This window comes from Dendropsophus ebraccatus, chromosome 11, assembly GCF_027789765.1.
Source record: "Dendropsophus ebraccatus isolate aDenEbr1 chromosome 11, aDenEbr1.pat, whole genome shotgun sequence".
Lineage (NCBI taxonomy): Eukaryota > Metazoa > Chordata > Amphibia > Anura > Hylidae > Dendropsophus > Dendropsophus ebraccatus.
In genome coordinates this window covers 91,833,978-91,857,973 of record NC_091464.1, presented here as the reverse complement: position 1 = coordinate 91,857,973, position 23,996 = coordinate 91,833,978, and the positions used below count along the sequence as shown (strand labels likewise).

Genomic DNA, 23,996 nt, shown 5'->3' with positions numbered 1-23,996 from the left:
CTGGAGGCCACTTATGAAACCTTTGCCTTGGGTTCATCCTTTATAAAGTCCCACCCAACCACCCAGAGGGTCTTCATCTATCCTCCATTAGGCTATTGCCGAGACCCATGCTGACTGACAACCAAGGAGCACCCGCAGGCATCATTGGACATACTACAACTCTTAACTAGTGTTGAGCAGATCTGTATAAATGTTCGATTTTGGCAACGTTATCCCGATTTGGATTTGGTTTGATTCTCCGCCGATGCAGAACTGGATGCCGCCCTAGAGATGCCAGGAAGACATAGATACGACCTATGGCATCCAACTTGGTCTATATCAGTTCTACCATCTGTTGAGCTCCGGCTTGGTTGGCCAAGCAGATAAAAGACTGTGTTGGGTGTTGGGTCTATATCCTGCAGCTTCCTTGTGGTCCCCCGGTATGTTTTATGCACAGATAGGTCCATGTATATTATGATATATCTGTCCGAATACAGAACATCCATTATTCTGACTGTAACATCACAGAAGGGGAATTCATTTCCTGGCCTTCATCCCCGACACATGTGGCCAATACTGGATTCATTTACATTCCCGGGAAGTCTCCCCTTTGTGCGACATGTAAGACTCCCGATCTCCAGCGCGGTGGGTGCATCGCCACATTAATATCCCAGTCCCAGAGGGTGAAATTACTCACAATAACACCAGGTAGCTACCGAGCCAGCCAGATGAAAAGAGGCCGGGAAATAGGATTGTTCGCAGGCAGAGCAGAGGGAAGATTATTTCATTAAAGCTGACAAAGCTCCTCCATGATAGTACATTCTGGCAATGTGAAATTAAAGTGTGTTTTGGTTTATAATTGAATTATTTACTACAAGCCGCCTGCATTGTACTTGGCAGCCGATGGAGGGAAATGGGCACCGAAGACTCCGGTTCAGAAAGAGTTCATTATATCTGCCGCTCTGCTAAGGGGTCATATTAGACATCGAATTAGGTGCAAATGAATAAATTATGTATAGAGTGCCCTGCAAAAGTCTTCACACCCTGCAAAGTCAGGAGATCGGCAGAGTTAAAGCTAAAAGAGAAAACTGGTTGGATATTATGTTAAAATCACCTGGCTTATATGGTGGTGTCCCCTTCTCTGACCTTCCAAGACCCGGACCCATAGCCCTGTGATGGGTCCCCCCTGGACCCCATAGCCCTGTGATGTGCCCCTCAGAACCTATAGCTCTGTAATGTGGCCCCCCACACACTCCATATGTCTTTGAAGTTTCATCCAGACTCCATAGCCCTGTGATGTATTTCCCCGGACACTATTGCTCTTTCATGTGCCCCCCTAGACCCCATACCCCGGTGATGTGCCCCCCTGGACCCCATATCCGTAATGTATTCCCCCCCACACACTATAGCCCTGTATTTAGTCCCCCCCCTCCAGATGCCATAGCCCTATGATGTGTCCCCCCAGACTCCATAGCCCTGTGATGTGTCCCCCCTACACCCCATAGCCCTGTGGTGTCCCCCCAGACTCCATAGCCCTGTGATGTGTCCTCCCTACACCCCATAGCCCTGTGTTGTGCCCCCTACACCCCATAGCCCTGTGATGTGCCCCCTAGACCCCATAGCCCTATGATGTGTCCCCACAGACTCCATAGCCCTGTGATGTCCCACCCTAGACCCCATAGCCCTGTGATGTGCCCCCCTAGACCCCATAGCCCTATGAAGTGTCCCCCCAGACTCCATAGCCCTGTGATGTGCCCCCCTGGACCCCATAGCCCTGTGATGTATCTCCCCGGACACTTTAGCCTTATCATGTGTCCCCAATTACACTATAGCGCTGTGATGCCCCCTGTGGTATCAGCAGCACATTCCGTGAGGTGTGGTCACCATAAATCCCTCAGATGATTTATGGGACTGAGATCTGGGGAATCATTTAGATCACCATCTTGATCTCTTTATCATATTCCTCATTCTTGAACTTTGTCTGAAGTCTGTCCCCCGGGCATTATTCGCTGCCTTTTGGGGGTCCCGTTGCCATCTTGTCTTATTCCCATAGTGCATCCTGGTGTGTGTCCCCCCCCCCCCCCCCATATGGTGGAGAACGTGACCCATCAGACTAGACTCCTCTTCCCATTGCTCCGGTGTGATCTGACTCCTCTCTACAGCTGCTTTCCTGTGGAATCAAACCAGACTTTTGACACACATGAGTGAATCTTGGCCCCCATTTTCCTTTCTCAGCCCCCGTTCCTTTCTTGGAAACTTTTGGTCAGTACTGACCACAAGTGTTGAGTGGACTTGGCAAACTCTTTGAGTTCAGCAATGTTCCCCAAACCCAAACACTTGCCATTTGACTGGGGAAGTTGGATGCTGCCCTTGAGCTGCCAGGAAAACATGGATACAGCCTTTGTATCCATATTTTCTAGGACTCCTTAGGGTGGCCTCCAACTTCTTGAGCCACTGGGAGTCAAATGGCAACCATTTGTGTTTGGAGAGTGTTGCCGAACCCAAACAGCTCGCCAAGTCCGCTCCATACTACTATCCACTATATACTTGGGAAAACCCCACAAGATGGGCCACCCTGGAGATGCTCTGACCCCGGCATCTACACATCACTATTCCCATCTTGTCACAGTCATTCAGATCATCGCTCATTTTTTGCTTCCACCGTCACCTTCAAGAACTGCCCGGTCACTGGCCCCTTATATACTCCACCCCCATAATAAGCCATGATCTAGAACCTCAGCACCTCAGGTTCTCCGCTGTGATGTGGAATGTTCCAGCATCTCTCTGGATCTCTGTGTCTCGCAGACGTTCAGCATTCTCAGCGTCATTCGCAGTCGGGAGCACAGATCAGCATTCTCTCTGACTCCAGCTCCTCTAGTATTGTGAAGTGAATGTTCCTTACGTGACTTGCTTCAAAGAAACCGAGAAGTCGTGTCTTCTTTTTGGATGAAAAGCCATAAATAATGATGCTTACCTGAAGAGGCCGCGGTGCATTCACGGATGATAGAAGAGTCCAGTATGTCTCATATACCTCCGCAATATAACAGGTTACAGTACAGACAAAGCACACAGAGCATGGAATAATAACCAGTCTCAGATTATATGACGTGTGCCATCACATTATAGGATCACACAGCATGAAACATAAACTCATCCCATGTTCTATTATTCCTCAAGAGGTTATGAGCTAGAATACAAACAGATCCCATGATCTATCACTGCGCTGGAAGATCACATAATCTTTTACTTTATATTACAAAACACTAGAAGATCACATGATCTATTACTATGGATAACATGTTCCACCGCACTGTAAGATCACAAGGTCTAGAAAACAGATGGGTCCTATGTTGTATTATTGATCAAGATCTCATGACCTAGAATACAAACGGATCACAAGATCTCATATTCTGTCCTACCACACTAGATTTCATGATCCTACTACAAAAGATTTCATGATCTAGAACACGATGTGACCATGTGTTCTATTCCTGTACAATATGAATAGTGTGTTCCACAATACTATAAGATCACGTGATTTCAAACATAAAAAGATCACTTATTCTAGAATTCTTCACACACATCACATGATCTAGAATTAAAACAAACAACCAATAGTCTAGTCTTTCTTGATATCACATAATCTAGATTAAAAACTGATCACTTGTTCTATTCCTCTATAATATAACATTTTTCACTGCACTATAGGATCACATGATCTGTGAGCGCAAACAGATCACGTTCTCTTCCTTTATAATATAGAATGCCCCATTGCATTATAAGATCACATGTTCTACTCTTCTGCAATATAACATGTTCCACCGAGACTATAAAGTCGCATGATCTAGAACACAAACCAATCATGTTTCCTTCCCCTCTTATATAAGAACCTCCCTAGCACAAAGAAATCACATGATCTAGGACATAAACAGATCACATGTTCTACTGCCCTGTAATATAACAGATCACATGTTCTACTGCTCTGTAATAAAGAGATCACATGTTCTGCTGCTCTGTAATATAACAGATCACATGTTCTACTGCTCTGTAATAAAGGGATCACATGTTCTGCTGCTCTGTAATATAACAGATCACATGTTCTACTGCCCTGAAATATAACAGATCACATGTTCTACTGCTCTGTAATAAACAGATGACATGTTCTGCTGCTCTGTAATATAACAGATCACATGTTCTGCTGCTATGTAATATAACAGATCACATGTTCTACTGCTCTGTAATATAACAGATCACATGTCCTGCTGCTATGTAATATAACAGATCAGATGTTCTACTGCTCTGTAATAAACAGATCAAATGTTATACTGCTATGTAATATAACAGATCACATGTTCTACTGCCCTGTAATATAACAGATCACATGTTCTACTGCCCTGTAATATAACAGATCACATGTTCTACTGCTCTGTAATAAACAGATCACATGTTCTGCTGCTCTGTAATATAACAGATCACATGTTCTGCTGCTCTGTAATATAACAGATCACATGTTCTGCTGCTCTGTAATAAACAGATCACATGTTCTGCTGCTCTGTAATATAACAGATCACATGTTATACTGCTATGTAATATAACAGATCACATGTTATACTGCCCTGTAATATAACAGATCACATGTTCTACTCCTCTGCAATATAACAGATCACATGTTCTGCTGCTCTGTAATATAACAGATCACATGTTCTACTGCCCTGTAATATAACAGATCACATGTTCTACTGCTCTGTAATAAACAGATCACATGTTCTGCTGCTCTGTAATATAACAGATCACATGTTCTACTGCCCTGTAATATAACAGATCACATGTTCTACTGCTCTGTAATAAACAGATCACATGTTCTGCTGCTCTGTAATATAACAGATCACATGTTCTGCTGCTATGTAATATAACAGATCACATGTTCTACTGCTCTGTAATATAACAGATCACATGTTCTACTCCTCTGCAATATAACATGTTCTACATCTGTTCTAGAACGCAAACCAATTACATGTTCTACTGCTCTATAATATAATAGATCCCTTGCTGTACATTGTTCCTCTGTGCTATAACGTTCCACCGCTCTATAAGCGCACATGATATGTAACACAGACTGGTGTCGCCTCGTTCCTCCACATTATGCAGTCACATGATCGAGAACTCATCGCAAAGACACATAAATAATACTTTGTGTAGGACTGGGCCATGTATTCACAGATGGCGTTAAGATCTTGTTGTGAATGTTCTAATAAATGACGCCGTCTCACTTTCCAGATGAAAACAGAAATGTGAAATAACATCATCTGTCAGCTTCTCCTCTCTGGCACATCGCTCTTTGTTTTCACTCAACAGCTTGTCTTGTTTAACGTCCCGACATATGGAACGTGTCCGTCCTCAGCTTCTATTGGAGTTTAGGAAGTTAGAAAAAGTTCTGATATTTTTGTATAGTGTTCAGTGCCGGAGTCTGCGGTGCGCTTTGGTCTGATGGAATGTTCTAGAACGCTGGGGCACATTTATTATTATCTTATTATTATTATTTCTATAAATCTGTCTGGTTTTATCAGATTAACCCTTTAGTGGTGACAGGTGATGTCAGTGCTGTCACTGCTGAGAGTCCCCTCCATGGTGCATAGCCATTCCTGATCCTTCCTATCTCAGGGGTGGGGCCAGAGCTGGGTACTTCCTCCCTTACTTATCTGGCCAATCGCAGCACAGCACATACTCCTCTCTGCTATGCAGTAATATAGTGTTGGAGAAGATGTATTAGACTAAGAGGCCAGCACTGTGCTGGAGGATGGTTTGCACAGGATAGTACTATAGATGGCATGTGGAGGAGAAGGGGTTACTGATGAACTGGTTTGCACTGTGCTATGTAAGCAAAAAGGAAAGAAACAGCAGCAGCAGTAAAGTTTTATAGTGGCTAAAGTTGGGGGATATTACTCTGCAGCACTGTGATATATAGCAGGAGAAGCACTGATATTTACACAGGGGGCAGCTGAGATTTATAGGTGGTGAGACATGAGAGAGAAGCCTTGATTTACCTTTAACGTGAATCTTAACCGACACCACCCCCCCCCCCCCCCAAACCACCGCTACAGTACAACTTTTAATCCCATGGTGTCAATGAGGTGGGGCCTAGAGCATCCATGCCTTAGGCCTGCAGGGCCTCTCTCAATACCTTTTTTTTCCGGCACACACCTAGGCTGGATCTTCATGTTCGGCATGCTGAAGATCCAGCCCTGGGACGTGCCAAAAAAGAACAAAGGCGGAGAGAGAAGTACTGCAGGCCTAAAGCATTAGATGCTCTAGGCCCCGCCTCATTGACACCGCTCTGCACCACAGATTTGGTTAAAGGAACAGCATACGGACTGACTCATAGATTGCAGGTATACAGCCCAGGATTTCTCTCCTTCTCCTGCACCTGGATAAGGTAACCCCGACCACCTTTCCGTCGTTTTTCTTCTGTAGCTTTTACAAGAGACAGATTTCTTTTGGATTTATTTATTTATTGATATATTTTTGGGGGGAGGTCTGATTGTTGGGACCCTCAGTCATATAACCATGATAAGCGTCAGTTTGGATACAGCATTGGCCGGACGTTTACTCATCTGTTCCTATCAATCCCATAGCATTCTATTGAGCAACTTGATCATCAAATCATTGACTTGAAGTAAAAATGTTTAGACATTTACCCCTTTAAGTAGATCATGGAATGAGTGACCACATGGTGACCATCAGTGGACGTTCACGTCATGCTTGGACCACAGTTGACCTTCTAACCTAGGGTTGCTTGCCGCACTGGTTCTCTGTTTTGATAGTCAAGTTCTTCGAGGACTATGGGAAGGAATCGTCCACAGACAAACAAACATAAATAATATTCGAAAACTTCCCGCAGAGCCGCGGAGAGAGTCGGTGTTGGCAGGTGGATCATTTGGGTCAACCGTGAAAATGACTAAACCAGGCCAATGAGATGCGCGTCAGCGACTCTGCTCAGGTGGGCTCTGAAGATTAGAATACGTTTCCCTGTTTAGATCTGCTGAAAATCTAAGCGGATTTGATCCTCCATGTGGGATTTCATCACAGGAGAAGCCCCAGATGTTCCTCCATTGATGTGGTCAGCCAATGCCGCTCGCTCAGCAGTCTGCAAGTTCTGACTAAGTTTGATTTTCCTGTAGAGAATAACGTGTTAATGGAGACGCTGACATCAATTCACACTTCACTTCAGCCGGAAAGTCTGCCGCTGCCAATACTCAGCACATTTATCGGGACTTATGTTGTCTCTGAAGTCTCTGAAGGCTTCGCCGGCCACAAGAATCCATGGGAGAGTTTTTCAGCAATTGAGTGAAAGGACAGGTCTGGAAGCTCGGACACTGACGCATTTCATTGACTTTTACCAGTCCATTTGGTTTAGAAGTTTTCTTAAGATAGTAGCTGAAATATGTGATAGAAACAGGGAGCAAGTGTGTAAATCCCCTACAGCGCCACCTCAGGTGAAATGTAATATTGCATTGTTATCAATAAGATGGAGGACCTGGGTCCTCCCGAGCCAGGGACTCTCTTTGTAGCTATTCCCTGTTCCACTTATTTTGACCAAATACTGGAAACAGTTACTAGGCAAGGGTACCGCTGTATCTAAAAGAAATCAGTATTTTTTTTCTTTAAAGGGGTTGGTCACCCACATTTTTTTTTTAATCAACTGGTGCCAGAAAGTGCTGATAATTTGTTATTTACTTCTATTAAAAATCACCAGTCTTCAAGTACTTATCAGCTGCTGTATGTCCTGCAGGAAGTATATTCTTCCCAGTCTGACACAGTGCTCTTTGCTGCCACCTTTGTCCATGTTAGGAACTGTCCAGAGCAGGAGAGGTTTTCTATGGGGATTTTCTACTGCTATCAACAGGTTCTGACATGGAGTCCGTGTTTCCTAATGGACCCAGTGGTAATGGGACTACCTGTATGTGGTTGTTAGTGGAAGGCCCCCTTGCTTTTCACAGTGCTGTTTTCCCTTGTTAATAACTTTTGATGGATCCAATGGAAATGTGTTGACACGGTCTACTTTGCCGTTGATATGATTGTCAATGGAACGGCCATGGGACACTGAGCAATGCTGGCTGCCCCCATACTACTTACTAAGTTCTCTATATTTTTCCATAAAATGGGAAATGGGTCATTTAACAATACATTGCCCTATTTTGCCCTATCAAGGGTTAGGTAGAGGTCTAGACTTGTCCAGACTGGTAATGATGGGACCTTATTCCATTCATCATATTTGTATAGTCCACCAGTGTTTTTCCCCCATTAGGTAGATGCCATATCATTCGGCATTTCCGTCGCGTGCTCAGTACTATGGTGCGTTTTATCATTCGGGATGCATCGCTGACCCACACTGCACCACCGGGCCTTCCATCTGATTCGTACCGCCGTTGCCTTTGCCTTTAGACACATCCTGACTTGCCAGTAATTATTCCTGTTAGCCTCATGGAATGAGCAAAAAAAATTGCTAATCGAATATTGCAATGAAAGTGGGAAGAGGCGCAGAAGAAAATGATGTGAGATGGAAATATAAAATAATGTTAATATTTTGAATAATTCAGAACATTTTAAACCAGTTTTACCCCCGGGCGGTGAGCATAGAGAACAATGTAATTATGCTCGGTATCTGTATATAATTGAAATTCCTTAGGGAAAAGGAAAAAGTGTCCTTTATATTGCCGAGCTCAGCAGGGCATCGCAGAGCGCATAATGGAAATGTTAGGCTCCCTTTTTGCCACGTTGGGTTGGCATCGTTTATTCCTTCTTTCTATGAGCAGGTTTATTTAATGTCGCTCTTTGGGGGGTGTTGAGGACCTTTTTAAAGGAGACATGAAAACTCTTGTTCTTTTCGCTGTTTGATGTGTTCAAATGGAGCCAAACTATATGGAGCAATGGAAAGATATGGAAACCATTGGATGAACTCAACGTCTTCAAGAAGAATTGGTTCCTTTCTTTTCGAAAGGAACCCTTTGGAAGGCACCTAATGGAGTTTGTACTATGGACATGTATTGGGGAGTAGAGCAGTGTGTGACCTCCATGTTCTACTCTCTTTCAGCTTGGAGTTGGGTTCTCTACCCCAGGAAACACAGGAGTCCTTTAGATTGGGCAGTTTTTCAGTGGTTGTACACCAAGTTACTCACCATTTGTTGTGAATTGGATTCCACCCAGTGTGACTTGTGCCATTATAGTCTATGGAAAAGCAAATACTGTCCTTACAGCTGGTATATCCATCTCTATAAATGCTCCATTTCTGCTACTGGTGATCAGGACTGGAGGTTTGGAGGACTGTGGAAATCCATTGAACCCCTGACGCATATTGTATAACTTATCATAATGCTGGGAAGGAGCAATAGCTCAGCCTGCTCCATACACAGTATATATTGACTGTATTATAGATCTATAACCTACCGTTACTAAGATCTGAGATATCTCCAATCCTGACTCCCATCTGATAAAGGGATGCCCTATGCACAGAACAGGGGCTAACTAGTTTGACAGCAGGGGCCCCCATGATATTGATAGCATGGACCCCAGCCCGCACACCACCACTCCAGTCATTTTCTATGGGAGCTGCAGTAACATCTGAGTACAATGCTGTTACCTCCATCTGCCATAAAGAATGAATGGGGCATCAGTAAGCATGCGCGACTCACTACTCCATTCTAATGGGGTTCTTGAGATTTTGGGGGACGCCAGATGTCTGACTCCTTGTGATCAGTTACTTATCCCCTATGGATCCCCTCTGACATGATCACCACACCCAGTGACTACAAACTGGATCCTATCTCAATAGATGAGCCTCACACTAGTCTTTCCCTTTCCTTATGGATGGAAAACATCCCAAGAGGCATGATGGAGTCACCAGGGCCCCTATAGGCCCCACATTGCTGCTATGACGCCATCCTGTCCCTATACCTTCCTTATAACTCTATAAATTGAACAGAATTTCATGCATTGAGATTGACTTGAATTTACATTTTAACTAGGTTTCATTTTAAGGACTATAAACCTCGATTCTTTTGCTTCCGCCGGTTTTATTAAATCCTCCCTGGATGCGATATAAGAAATATTTAGTGTCTGGGTCTTTACCATAATGGCGGGTGTATTGCGGAGCTTCTTAAAAAACATACAGGCGTCATTAAAACCCACCAGGCAGGTAGCGGCTCCTCTGTTTACTCTGCAGCAACTAAAGCAGAAAATGATTTTGTTTCATTCCTGACTACACACGGATCCTGGAACCGAGAAACTGAAAATGAGAGACACAAAATGAAAGAAATGATTTTGCTGGAGACCCAGGAGAGGAGGCCGAGCCGCCACCGCTGAAGGAGAAGCCATCTAGAAAAGAGGCGGCCAGAGGAGCGGGGACATGGCCGGGCGGAGGGATCTCCTCCAAGGTTAAATGCTGGAACTGGGACGGAATCAGACACAGCAGGCGCCCATCATTAAAGAAGGATGCCGCTAAAATCTTAAACAAATCCTTGTCTGGTGTCAGCAAATATACAGTAGTAATGGTATTCATAGTAATGACAGAGCGCTGAGTATTTACAATTATAACACTTCTCCCAGTATTCCTGGTAGTACTCGGTACTCCTAGTGATGATACTCCTTCCAATATCCCCAGTAGTAATAGTATCCCCAGTAGTAATAGTATCCCCAGTAGTAATAGTGCTCCCAGTATCCCCAGTAGTAATAGTATCCCCAGTAGTAATAGTATCCCCAGTAGTAATAGTATCCCCAGTATCCTCAGTAGTAGTAGTATCCCCAGTTTCCCCTATAGTAATAGTACCCCCAGTATCTCCAGTAGTAATATTGCTCCCAGTATCCTCAGTAGTAATATTGTCCCCAGTATCTCCAGCAGTCACAGTGCCCCCGGTATCCCAGCAGTCACAGTGCCCCCAGTATCCCCAGCAGTCACAGTGCCCCCAGTATCCCAGCAGTCACAGTGCCCCCAGTATCCCCAGCAGTCACAGTGCCCCCAGTATCCCCAGCAGTCACAGTGCCCCCAGTATCCCCAGCAGTCACAGTGCCCCCTATATCCCCAGCAGTCACAGTGCCCCCGGTATCCCCAGCAGTCACAGTGCCCCCAGTATCCCCAGCAGTCACAGTGCCCCCAGTATCCCCAGCAGTCACAGTGCCCCCAGTATCCCCAGCAGTCACAGTGCCCCCAGTATCCCCAGCAGTCACAGTGCCCCCAGTATCCCCAGCAGTCGCAGTGTCCCCAGTACCCCAGCAGTCACAGTGCCCCCAGTATCCCCAGCAGTCACAGTGCCCCCAGTATCCCCAGCAGTCACAGTGCCCCCAGTACACCAGCAGTCACAGTGCCCCCAGTATCTCCAGCAGTCACAGTGCCCCCAGTATCCCCAGCAGTCACAGTGCCCCCAGTATCCCCAGCAGTCACAGTGCCCCCAGTATCCCCAGCAGTCACAGTGCCCCCAGTATCCCCAGCAGTCACAGTGCCCCCAGTATCCCCAGCAGTCACAGTGCCCCCAGTATCCCCAGCAGTCACAGTGCCCCCAGTATCCCCAGCAGTCGCAGTGCCCCCAGTATCCCCAGCAGTCACAGTGCCCCCAGTATCCCCAGCAGTCACAGTGCCCCCAGTATCCCCAGCAGTCACAGTGCCCCCAGTATCCCAGCAGTTGCAGTGCCCCAGTATCCCCAGCAGTCACAGTGCCCCCAGTATCCCCAGCAGTCACAGTGCCCCCAGTATCCCCAGCAGTCACAGTGCACCCAGTATCCCAGCAGTCACAGTGCCCCCAGTACCCCAGCAGTCACAGTGCCCCCAGTGCCCCAGCAGTCACAGTGCCCCCAGTATCCCAGCAGTCACAGTGCCCCCAGTACCCCAGCAGTCACAGTGCCCCCAGTATCCCAGCAGTCACAGTGCCCCCAGTACCCCAGCAGTCACAGTGCCCCCAGTACCCCAGCAGTCACAGTGCCCCCAGTATCCCAGCAGTCACAGTGCCCCCAGTATCCCCAGCAGTCACAGTGCCCCCAGTATCCCAGTAGTCACAGTGCCCCCGGCAGCTTAAATATATAACTCTTTAGCTACAGCCAGCTCCCATAATGCACTGCGCTCCGGTAACAGGAACCCAGCAGTATTATGATTTCAGCTCCGGCATATAAATAATTTTTTTATGTAGTGGATTTACTGAACCTTATATGTAGATTTACAGTAGAACATGTAAGAGCGGAGTATTCCTGTAATGAAATGTCTGTAGTTTGAGAATCCCTCCCGTCACCTATAAAGTGTCGGTGATATATTGTTAGTGGTGGAGGGTCCGCACCTGCCTGCAAATCTGGATATCCGGCATCGGCAGTGGAAGAAGCGGCTTCCCTAATGCCAGGAAAGCGAGCGCTCCTGCCTGCCAGCTGTGATTTATTGGCCAATGCTTTTCCTGTTTTCTTTTAATATCCAGCATATATAATACATAACCTTGTCAGAGCCGCTCAATCACTCCCATTCATCCTTGTGTCTGCTCACCTGCCGCCGGGAGGCACGTGCCGCCAGGATCCGAGGATATTTGGGGAATACAGACCATTAATGGATAAAATGAAGAACTGTAGTACCACAGCAGTACTGTAGGGAGGCGCTGTTGGGAGCTGACATGGACGTTAGTATCATAGAAACTAGACAGAAGACAGAGATGGAGTGAATATGCAAGGAAAACGTAAAACTTCCAACATAAATCAATATTTTTGGGAAAGGAAGTGTTACCAAAATGACACCCCCCATTACACATCACAGTGCACATAATACTTATAGTAATACTTAATATCTGACTCCTAGAGAAGCCAGCTAAACCCCCGGGTGACAGAGAGATATAATGGGGTGATGGACTGCCCGATATCTGAAATCCCTGGACTTTATAAACAGCTGATCTGGTCTGGTCTGGGGTCTGTATACAGAGGGATCTTATCTGGGCTTTGTGTACAGGAGGGTCTGGTATGGAGTCTGTATACAGAAGCATCTGGTATGGGGTCTGTATACAGAAGCATCTGGTCTGGGGTCTGTATACAGAAGCATCTGGTCTGGGGTCTGTATACAGAGGGGTCTGGTCTGGGGTCTGTATACAGAAGCATCTGGTCTGGGGTCTGTATACAGAGGGGTCTGGTCTGGGGTCTGTATACAGAGGGATCTGGTCTGGGTTCTGTATACAGAGGGATCTTATCTGGGCTTTGTGTACAGGAGGGTCTGGTCTGGGGTCTGTATACAGAGGGATCTGGTCTGGGTTCTGTATACAGAGGGATCTTATCTGGGCTTTGTGTACAGGAGGGTCTGGTCTGGAGTCTGTATACAGAGGGGTCTGGTCTGGAGTCTGTATACAGAGGGGTCTGGTCTGGGGTCTGTATACGGAGGGGTCTGGTCTGGAGTCTGTATACAGAGGGATCTTATCTGGGCTTTGTGTACAGAAGGGTCTGGTATGGAGTCTGTATACAGAAGCATCTGGTCTGGGGTCTGTATACAGAGGGGTCTGGTCTGGGGTCTGTATACAGAGGGGTCTTATCTGGGCTTTGTGTACAGGAGGGTCTGGTCTGGAGTCTGTATACAGAGGGGTCTTATCTGGGCTTTGTGTACAGGAGGGTCTGGTCTGGAGTCTGTATACAGAGGGGTCTGGTCTGGGGTCTGTATACGGAGGGGTCTGGTCTGGAGTCTGTATACAGAGGGGTCTGGTATGGGGTCTGTATACAGAAGGATCTGGTCTGGGGTCTGTATACAGAAGCATCTGGTCTAGGGTCTGTATACAGAAGCATCCGGTCTGGGGTCTGTATACAGAAGCATTTGGTCTAAAGTCGGTACACAGAAGCATCTGGTCTGGGGTCTGTATAAAGAAGCATCTGGTCTGGGGTCTGTATACAGAGGGATCTGGTCTGGGGTCTGTATACAGAGGGATCTGGTCTGGGGTCTGTATACAGAGGGATCTGGTCTGGGGTCTGTATACTGAAGCATCTGGTCTGGAGTCTGTATACTGAAGCATCTGGTCTGGAGTCTGTATACTGAAGCATCTGGTCTGGAGTCTGTATACAGAGGGATCTGGTCTGGGGTCTGTATACAGAGGGATCTGGTCTAGGATCTGTATACAGAGGGATCTGGTCTGGAGTCTGTATACAGAGGGATCTGGTCTGTAGTCAGTATACAGAGGGATCTGATCTGGGGTCTGTATACAGAGGGATCTGATCTGGGGTCTGTATACAGAGGGATCTGGTCTGGGATCTGTATACAGAGGGGTCTGGTCTGGGATCTGTATACAGAGGGGTCTGGTCTGGGATATGTATACAGAGGGGTCTGGTCTGGGATCTGTATACAGAGGGGTCTGGTCTGGGGTCTGTATACAGAGGGGTCTGGTCTGGGGTCTGTATACAGAGGGGTCTGGTCTGGGGTCTGTAGACAGAGGGGTCTGGTCTGGGGTCTGTATACAGAGGGGTCTGGTCTGGGGTCTGTAGACAGAGGGGTCTGGTCTGGGATATGTATACAGTGGGGCTCATATGTACTATTTATGATTCAGCTGCTGTATGTGGGGGCGTGTCCTATATAAATGGGTGGGGCATATGGCTCCTCAGTTATGGACATTGTCCTCTTTTACGTATTTGGCATATATATACATATATATATATATATATATATATATATATATATATATCTCTTGAGGTATAATCAGCAGCACAGTTGCAAGTAGCGGGTGCCAGTGCACAAGTCCTCCAACCACAGGATTCTCAGTAATATGCAAAGTAGTTGTCACGGCACTCCCAATAAGGTGGTTGGCAGCCACTTGATTATGTTTGCTGTGCTGATTTCTTTGGAATAAATACACTTTTTTGCTACACCTTATTGGGAGTGCCGTGACAACTACTTTGCATATATATATATATATATATATATATATATATATATAAGAAAAAAGAGCGGGGGACAGCATCTCTTCATAAGGTGCTTAATTCTTTATTGTGCCAGTCTGCTTAGAACGTTTCAGCTCCATAAGCCTTTGTCAAGCATAAAACATAATTACATCTACCACCATTTTATATTAGAGATATCCAATCCAATATATTACAATACATATAATATATATATATATATATATATATATATATATATATATATATATATTGTATAATATATATATATATATATATATATATATATATATATATATATATACACATATATACCTGACTATAATGTCTCCATTGTCCTTTTCTCTCCTCAGTTCCACCAAAGATCTCCAACATCTCGGCAGACATCACTGTGAATGAAGGGAGCAACGTGACTCTGGTGTGTATCGCCAACGGGCGCCCGGACCCCATCATCACCTGGAGGCATCTGAACCCCACAGGTAGAGCCGTCCTGCTATATACTGCTATATACTGTTATATATACTGGAGGTATCTGAACCCCACAGGTAGAGCCGTCCTGCTATATACTGCTATATACTGTTATATATTCTGGAGATATCTGAACCCCACAGGTAGAGCCGTCCTGCTATATACTGTTATATACTGTTATATATACTGGAGGTATTTGAACCCCACAGGTAGAGCCGTCCTGCTATATACTGCTATATACTGTTATATATACTGGAGGTATCTGAACCCCACAGGTAGAGCCGTCCTGCTATATACTGTTATATATACTGGAGGTACCTGAACCCCACAGGTAGAGCCGTCCTGCTATATACTGCTATATACTGTTATATATACTGGAGGTATCTGAACCCCACAGGTAGAGCCGTCCTGCTATATACTGCTATATACTGTTATATATACTGGAGGTATCTGAACACCTCAGGTAGAGCCGTCCAGCTATATACTGTTATATACTGATATATATTGGAGGTATCTGAACCCTACCTTATATAACATATAACTTATATAATATACCGCATGTCTTATCTGAGTGACTATTTTTAAGGTAAAGTTAAAGTGAACCTGTCATAAAAAAAATAAAAAAAATAAAGGTAACATGTCACTAGTTCTGATCTTTAGGCATCTCCCTCTGCGCCCCCCAGCGGTCAAGAGAATGGGCAGGGAGACATGAGGGGGAGCGCACTGAACTTCCTCGCTGTCCATCATCTCAGTCCACAAAGCAATTAGTGTACTGCAAATATGTCCCGGCACACTTAAAGGGGTATTCTCATCTCAGCTAAGATCAAGATGTATATTTTTGCACATACATTCATTTAGCAGATTTGTCTGCTCCTCTAGAAATGCTGCTCTATCCCACCAATTGTTGGCAGCTTGTTGTCTAGGTTACCAACCACCACTCTGCTGTAAATGCAGAGCTTAAAGGAATCCTCTCACAGTTGTTCTTTGAATTCCTGCATCATGCTCCGCCCCCTAGGAGCAGCAGCTTTTTATATGTACTGTGCCTGGAGGGCTCCTTTATTTTTTTATTTAAGTATTGTATTGCCCTCCAAAAGTTATACAAATCCCCAATATACACTTATTACGGAAAATGCTTATAAAGTGCTTTTTTCCCTGCACTTACTACTGCATCAAGGCTTCACTTCCTGGATAACATGGTGATGTCACTTCCTGGATAACATGGTGATGTCACTTCCTGGATAAACATGGTGATGTCACTTCCTGGATAACATGGTGATGTCACTTCCTGGATAACATGGTGATGTCACAGCCCGACTCCCAGAGCTGTGCGGGCTGTGGCTGCTGGAGAGGATGATGGCAGAGGGATGCCATCATTCTCTCCACAGCCCGCACAGCTCTGGGAGTTGGGTCGGGACATCACCATGTTATCCAGGAAGTGACATCACCATGTTATCCAGGAAGTGACATCACCATGTTATCCAGGAAGTAACATCACCATGTTATCCAGGAAGTGACATCACCATGTTATCCATGTTATAACTTTTCGGGGGCAAAACAATACTTTTATAAAAATTTTCGCCTGACTTCTCCTTTAAGAACTTATCGCCATTTTTTAGAAAGAGATTTTCAAAAAACTTCCAAGGAAGTTATGGAAGTGATTGTTATCCAGCTCCTGATAAATGAATATCGCACTTCGAAGGCTCGATTATTTCTCCTGTGCGGTAATTTCTGTGTGTGACACTGGCGGTAATAAGCCAGAACTGTATAATACCAGGAGGTCAGATGGTAATGAAGTGAACCTGGGGGTGAGCACTAATGTGCTTTATGACATTTGCAGCACTTTGGCTATTTGGTACACAGTGTTATATATCAGCTCTGGATGCCTCTTGCAGATTTTCTTTGTGCTCAGGATTTGTTCAGTGAAAGTGGGAAATTTACTAAAACAACCTAATGTGACTGCGACCAATGTCTGGTATGACTTTATTCATCTTTCTGCGGATCAGTTTCCTGATTTACCTTTCTAGAGGTCAGAGGGGTCAGATCCCCATATGCCCTGCCTGATGTCCGGAGTAGAATCCTGTATACCTGCAGCCACCATTAGGGGGAGCTTGTGTGCTTACTGCATACAGTTACCATAGAGGTTAATGCATGTACAGTCAGCTCCCCCTACTGGTGCCTTGAGGCAGGCAGAATTTTGTTATTTACAATATGGGCCATATTACACGGACAGACATTGAGACGCTATTACACCAACTGATTATCAGCTAGAACGGCCAGTCATCGGCTGAGTACGGCCTATAATAGATTGGTGTAATATGTCTTGGCAGAGTGCTTGTATCAGGATATATGGAGCTGTGGCCGCTATAGCTGTTATAGATCAGTATAGCACTGAATGTTACACGTGTGGCGTTATACTGTAGATTCTCTATAAGGCGCATTTTATGTGAGTGATAAATGTCCCGGCTCACCTGCAAGGCTCATCACCCAACTTACCAGCCACACAGGGTCTATATTACTGCATAATTTCTTTCATGCCATATAATTCTCCATATTATGCTCCATGGGGTCTATAATGCTCCATATTGTGCTATGTAGGGTCTATAATACTCTATATTGTGCTCCATAGGGTCTATAATGCCCCATATCATGCTCCATGGGGTCTATGATGCTCCATTTTGTGCTCCAAACGGTTTATAATACACTATATAATGATCCATAGGGTCTATAATGCTCCATATTGTGCTCCATAGGGTCTATAATGCTCTATATTGTGCTATGTAGGGTCTAAATTCTCCATATCATGGTCCATAGGGTCTATAATGCTCTATATTGTACTATGTAGGGTCAATAAAGCTCTATATTGTGCTATATAGAGTCTATAATGCTCCATATCATGCTCCATAGGGTCTACAATACTCTATATTGTGCTCCATAGGGTCTATAATGCTCTATATATCATGCTCCATAGGGTCTACAAAGCTCTATATTGTGATCCATAAGGTCTATAATACTCTATATAATGCTCCATATCATGCCCCCACAGGGTCTATAATGCTCTATATATCATGCTCCATAGGGTCTACAATGCTCTATATTATGCCCCATAGGGTCTATCCTCCAGCTAGTTTGGGTCAGTAGACCTGCAATGAGACACATGGCCATTGTATATGTAATATCATCCTTAGTGTATGGACAGTGTACTATGGCGGACATGGCGGCGGGACGTTCCCGGTTCTGACCCCTCGGGATAATGAGAATGTAACGTTTCCTAATTCCTGAATCCCGGCCCACCAGGTTGGATCGGCCTGATTTATTATCCAGCAATGAGAACGTTATAGAGTTATCAATTCATGGGATGCAAGTGGTGAATTTACGGTTCAAGGTGTTTGTCCTCATACATGTCCCAGTAAACAGAGGGGAATTACACTAATGGAAGAGGTAATTCTGCAATGAATCATACACTGACAGCCGCACCATGTGCCGAATATTATCCAGGGTCACCGGGAAAGACTCCGCTATGGTGAGACAGCGATTCTGGGAGAGATGCTGCACTAGAGGACTAAAAGATGGAGGGAGAGGGAGAGAGAAAAGGGGGGGGGGAGAGAGAGAGGTGGGGGAGAGATAGAGAGAGGTGGGAGAGAGAAGAAAGGGAGAGAGAAGAGAGGGGGAGAGAGAAGAGAGGGAGACAGAGAGAGAGAAGAGAGGGAGACAGAGAGAAGAGGGGGAGAGAGAGAGGGGGGGAGAGAGAAGACGGGATACAGAGGGAGAGAGAAGAGAAGGAGAGAAGAGGGGGAGAGGGAGCGAGAGAAGAGGGGAGAGAGAAGAGGGAGAAAGGAGGGGAGGGAGAAGAGGGGGGAGAGAGGGGGGAGAGAGAAGAGAGGGAGACAGAGAGAGAGAAGACAGGGAGAGAGAATAGGGGGAGAGAGAAGACGGGGATACAGAGGGAGAGAGAAGAGAAGGAGATAAGAGGGGGGGAGGGAGAGAGAGAAAGTAAGAGAGAGAGGGAGGAGAGAGAGAGTAAGAGAGAGACAGAGAGAGAGAAGAGAGGGAGGGAGAGAGGGCGAGAAAGGGGGGAGAAGGAGACAGAGAGAGAGGGGGGGAACAGAGAGAAGGGGGGAGAGAGGAGAGAGAGAAGAGGGAGAAAGGGGGGGCAGAGGGGAGAGAGAGAGAGATAGAGGGGAGAGGGGGGAGAGAGAGAGAGAGGGGGGGGGAGAAGAGGGGGAGGGGGAGAGAGAAGATGGGGATACAGAGGGAGAGAGAAGAGAAGGAGAGAAGAGGGGGAGAGGGAGAGAGAAGAGGGAGAAGGGGGGGGAGAAGAGGGGGTAGAGAGGGGGAGAGAAAGTAAGAGAGAGGGGGGAAGAGAAAAGAGGGGGAGAGAGGGAAAGAGAGAGAAGCGGAGAGAGAGAAAAGGGAGAAGGGGGGAAGAGGGGGGAGAGAGAGGGAGAGAAGAGGGGGAAAGAGTGAGAGTAAGAGAGAGAGGGGGGAGAGAGATAGAGAAGAGGGGGGGAGAGAGGGAGAGAAGAGTGGGAGAGAGAGATAAGGGGGGGCAAAGAGGGGAGAGAGGAAGAGGGGGAGAAAAGGGGGAGTGGCGAAGAGAGAGGGAAAGGGGAGGGAGAGAGAAGAGGAGAAGAGAGAGGGATAGAGAAAGGGAAAGAGAGGGGGAAAAAGGGAGAGGGAGACATGGAGAGAGGTAGAGAAAGAAGAGAAAGGGAGGAGGAGGGAAAGAGAGAAGGGAAAGGTCGAGAGATAGAAAGGAGATAGATAGATGATAGATAGGAGATAGATAGATAGATAGATAGATAGATAGATAGATAGATAGATGATAGATAGGAGATAGATAGATAGATAGATAGATAGATAGATAGATAGGAGATAGATAGATGATAGATAGGAGATAGATAGATAGATAGATAGGAGATAGATAGATAGATAGATAGATAGATAGATAGATAGATAGATAGATAGATAAATAGATAGATGATAGATAGATAGATGATAGATAGATAGATAGATAGATAGATAGATAGATAGATAGATAGGAGATAGATAGATAGATAGATAGATAGATAGATAGATAGGAGATGGATAGATAGATAGATAGATAGATAGATAGATAGATAGATAGATAGATAGATAGGAGATAGATAGGAGATAGAAAGGAGATAGATAGATAGATAGATAGATAGATAGATAGATAGATAGATAGGAGATAGATAGATAGATAGATACATAGAAGATAATAGATAGGAGATAGATAGGAGATAGATAATAGATAGATAGATAGATAGATAGATAGATAGATAGATAGGAGATGGATAGATAGATAGATGATAGATAGATAGGAGATAGATAGATAGATAGATAGATAGATAGATAGATAGATAGAAGATAGATAGATAGATAGATAGATAGATAGATAGGAGATAGATAGATAGATAGATAGATAGATAGATAGATAGATAGGAGATAGATAGGAGATAGATAGATAGATGGGGGATAGGAGATAGATAGGAGATAGATAGATAGATAGATAGATAGATAGATAGGAGATAGATAGATAGATAGATAGATAGATAGATAGATAGATAGATAGATAGATATAGATTTCATACATGATCTGTAAAACTTCTTCTCCTCTGTAGACATTTGGTAATATGTATATATATATACCCCGTTACCCCCGTCATTCTGTTCCCCCTCCACCAATCACTGATGGGCACGTCACATGATGTCCTGCGATGAGAAGAACATCATGTCTCCTCAGTGATGGACGTCTCCCGGCATCGGGGGTTTCACCTTTTCTGGCCCAAGCTCCGAAATTCATTTTTATGTTCAGAGAAAAGCAGAATTTTTTGTTTTTGTTTTTTGTTTTTTTATTTTTTCCCGTGAAATAGAGCAAAACAGTTTAACTAGCAGCCGGTCGGATTGTTATGATAAGCGAGAAATCTATGAGGCTTTAGTGAATAATTTATGGGCGTCTCGCGGCAGATGCTGCTCATCCAAGTCAGCCGTAATTATCGGGCCCCTGACTGAGCCGGTGAACTTTGAAAGTAGGACACGTCTCACCTTAGCGGGGCCCGTCTCATTGGCTCTCCGCACAGGGGGGGACCCCATTCTGTCCTCTAGCTTGGTATGAAGGAAGCCTCTGCGAGCGAACCAGATTCATCACACAAATGTCATCTCCTTCTACACCCGCCATACAGCGCTCTCCAGCCGGCCACTCCCTGCACCCACCGCGCTGACAACTAATAAGAACCAGATCCACAGAATACAGACGGGGAAAGACAGGGTAAAAAAATTGGAAAAAAATATTTTTTATTTTCTATACAAGGCAAAATAGCTGTGTAACTGGTTAGTATCTCTGCTGAGAGAGAAGGAGACTGTCCTGCTGTAAATCCAGTTATAGTGCTCAGCTGTATCCAGTGTAGACAATGCTCTGTGAGCTTCAGGCTGATACATTGTACATAGCTAGTCCTGCTCTCAGCTGTATCCAGTGTAGACAATGCTCTGTGAGCTTCAGGCTGATACATTGTACATAGCTAGTCCTGCTCTCAGCTGTATCCAGTGTAGACAATGCTCTGTGAGCTCCAGACTGATACATTGTACATAGCTAGTCCTGCTCTCAGCTGTATCCAGTTTAGACAATGCTCTGTGAGCCCAGTAATACTGATCACATGATGAAGCCCGGTAAATGCTGATCCCTTGATGAAACCTTGTATTACTGTTCACATGATGAAGCCTGGTAATGCTAATCACATGATGCAGCCTGATAAATGCTGATCCCTTGATGACACCTGGTATTACTGATCCCTTGATGACACCTGGTAATGCTGATCACATGAAGGATCCTGGTAATGCAGAACACAAGATGAAACCTGGTAATGCTGATCACATGATGAAGCCTGGTAATGCTGATCACATAATGAAGCCTGGTAATGCTGATCACATAATGAAGCCTGGTAATGCTGAACACAAGATGAAACCTGGTAATGCTGATCACAAGATGAAGCCTGGTAATGCTGATCACAAGATGAAGCCTGGTAATGCTGATCACATGATGAATCCTGGTAATGCTGATCACATGATGAATCCTGGTAACACTGATCACATGATGGAGCCTGGTAATGCTGATCACATGATGAAGCCTGGTAATGCTGATCACATGATGAAGCCTGGTAATGCTGATCACATGATGAAGCCTGGTAATGCTGATCACATGATGAAGCCTGGTAATGCTGTTGACATGATGAAGCCTGGTAATGCTGATCACATGATGAAGCCTGGTAATGCTGATCACATGATGAATCCTGGTAATGCTGAACACATGATGAATCCTGGTAATGCTGAACACATGATGAATCCTGGTAATACTGATCACATGATGAATCCTGGTAATGCTGTTGACATGATGAAGCCTGGTAATGCTGAACACATGATGAATCCTGGTAATACTGATCACATGATGAAGCCTGGTAATGCTGATCACATGATGGATCCTGGTATTACTAATCACTTGATGGATGCTGGTAATGCTGATCACATGATGAATCCTGGTAATGCTGATCTCAGCATTTCTGCAGCTTTTCTAGTCATCTGAATGGATCTGTCAATCACAGAATCTTTTCCAACAAATCTGCCCTGTGTGAACTCGCTCTACAAGTCAATAGAAAGTTGCATTTTTTTTTTTTGTTACCAAACTTGCAGTCATCTCTCTGTAGCAGTCAGCTGGGGGAATGAGTCCCTTCCAAGCGCCTAAAGCTGGGCTGAGCGTCCTGGGGTGCTTGGCGGGGAGCAGCTGATCCCTCTCAGCGGCAGTGATTGTACATTGCACGGATGCGGTTCTCCTGGTGAGAGGTTATCTCTCCGTCCTGAGGGGCCTTTTGACAAGAACAATCAGCGTTGTTTTCCGCCATAATTGATTTCGAGCGCTCTTTATGAATGCGCTGTGTTTTCCTGGCACGCTCGCCTGGACCGCCGCTCACACGTTATTCAATAGGCCATTTTTCTGCCATCCTTGGGAAATATGTATCTGGCAGATTTGTGTCATTTCAAGTGCCCGCCGGCTCCCAGTCTCCTGGACACCAATGAAAGGGATGTGATTTGTTTGTTAGTGAGGGGTGGTGGGTACGGGAGGGGGGGGATATTTTTCCTGTTTGTTTTTGGAATGCGATCATGTGCTGGTAAGTAGCTATTCTGTAAGAGGCACAAAGTGCTGCCCACTGATAGGGTGGCACCGCGCCATGGCATACAGTACCGGCCCCAGATTAGCTCAACTATCTGTCTTCTCCACTCATTCACATTTGCCAGCGCTCCCTTTGAAAAATTTCTTCCATATTTTTACTTTTAACTCTAAAGCACCCAGGACGCTCCCGACTCTGACAGCCAAAATCCTATCAGACACTTGCAGAATTAAGATGGGGATTTAGAATGTCCGTTCCACATTAACAAAAGATACCGGGTTCTATGTGTTCTCTTCATTGGCTGCTTTACACTGCAGCTCTGCTCCATTACTGCATTGAATTGTCCACTAGTGGTCATCTGAAATTAAAAGGGGACTCTGGCAAAAAATGTTTTATTTTTCAATTCAACTGGTCAGAAAGTTATACAGATTTGTAATTTACTTCTATTTTAAAATCTCCAGTCTTCCAGTACTTATCAGCTGC

The 23,996-nt window shown here is 45.1% G+C and overlaps 1 protein-coding gene across 5 annotated transcripts in view; it reads left to right on the top strand.

Moving 5' to 3' along the window:
• Positions 1–23,996, top strand: part of LSAMP (limbic system associated membrane protein) — a 538,214-nt gene that overhangs the window by 336,206 nt on the left and 178,012 nt on the right. For all 5 annotated transcript variants that reach the window (XM_069946378.1, XM_069946377.1, XM_069946376.1 and 2 more), the window contains exon 3: positions 15,219–15,344. In XM_069946378.1, coding sequence (XP_069802479.1) covers positions 15,219–15,344 — 126 coding nt within the window. The remainder of the gene's footprint in view (positions 1–15,218; positions 15,345–23,996) is intronic.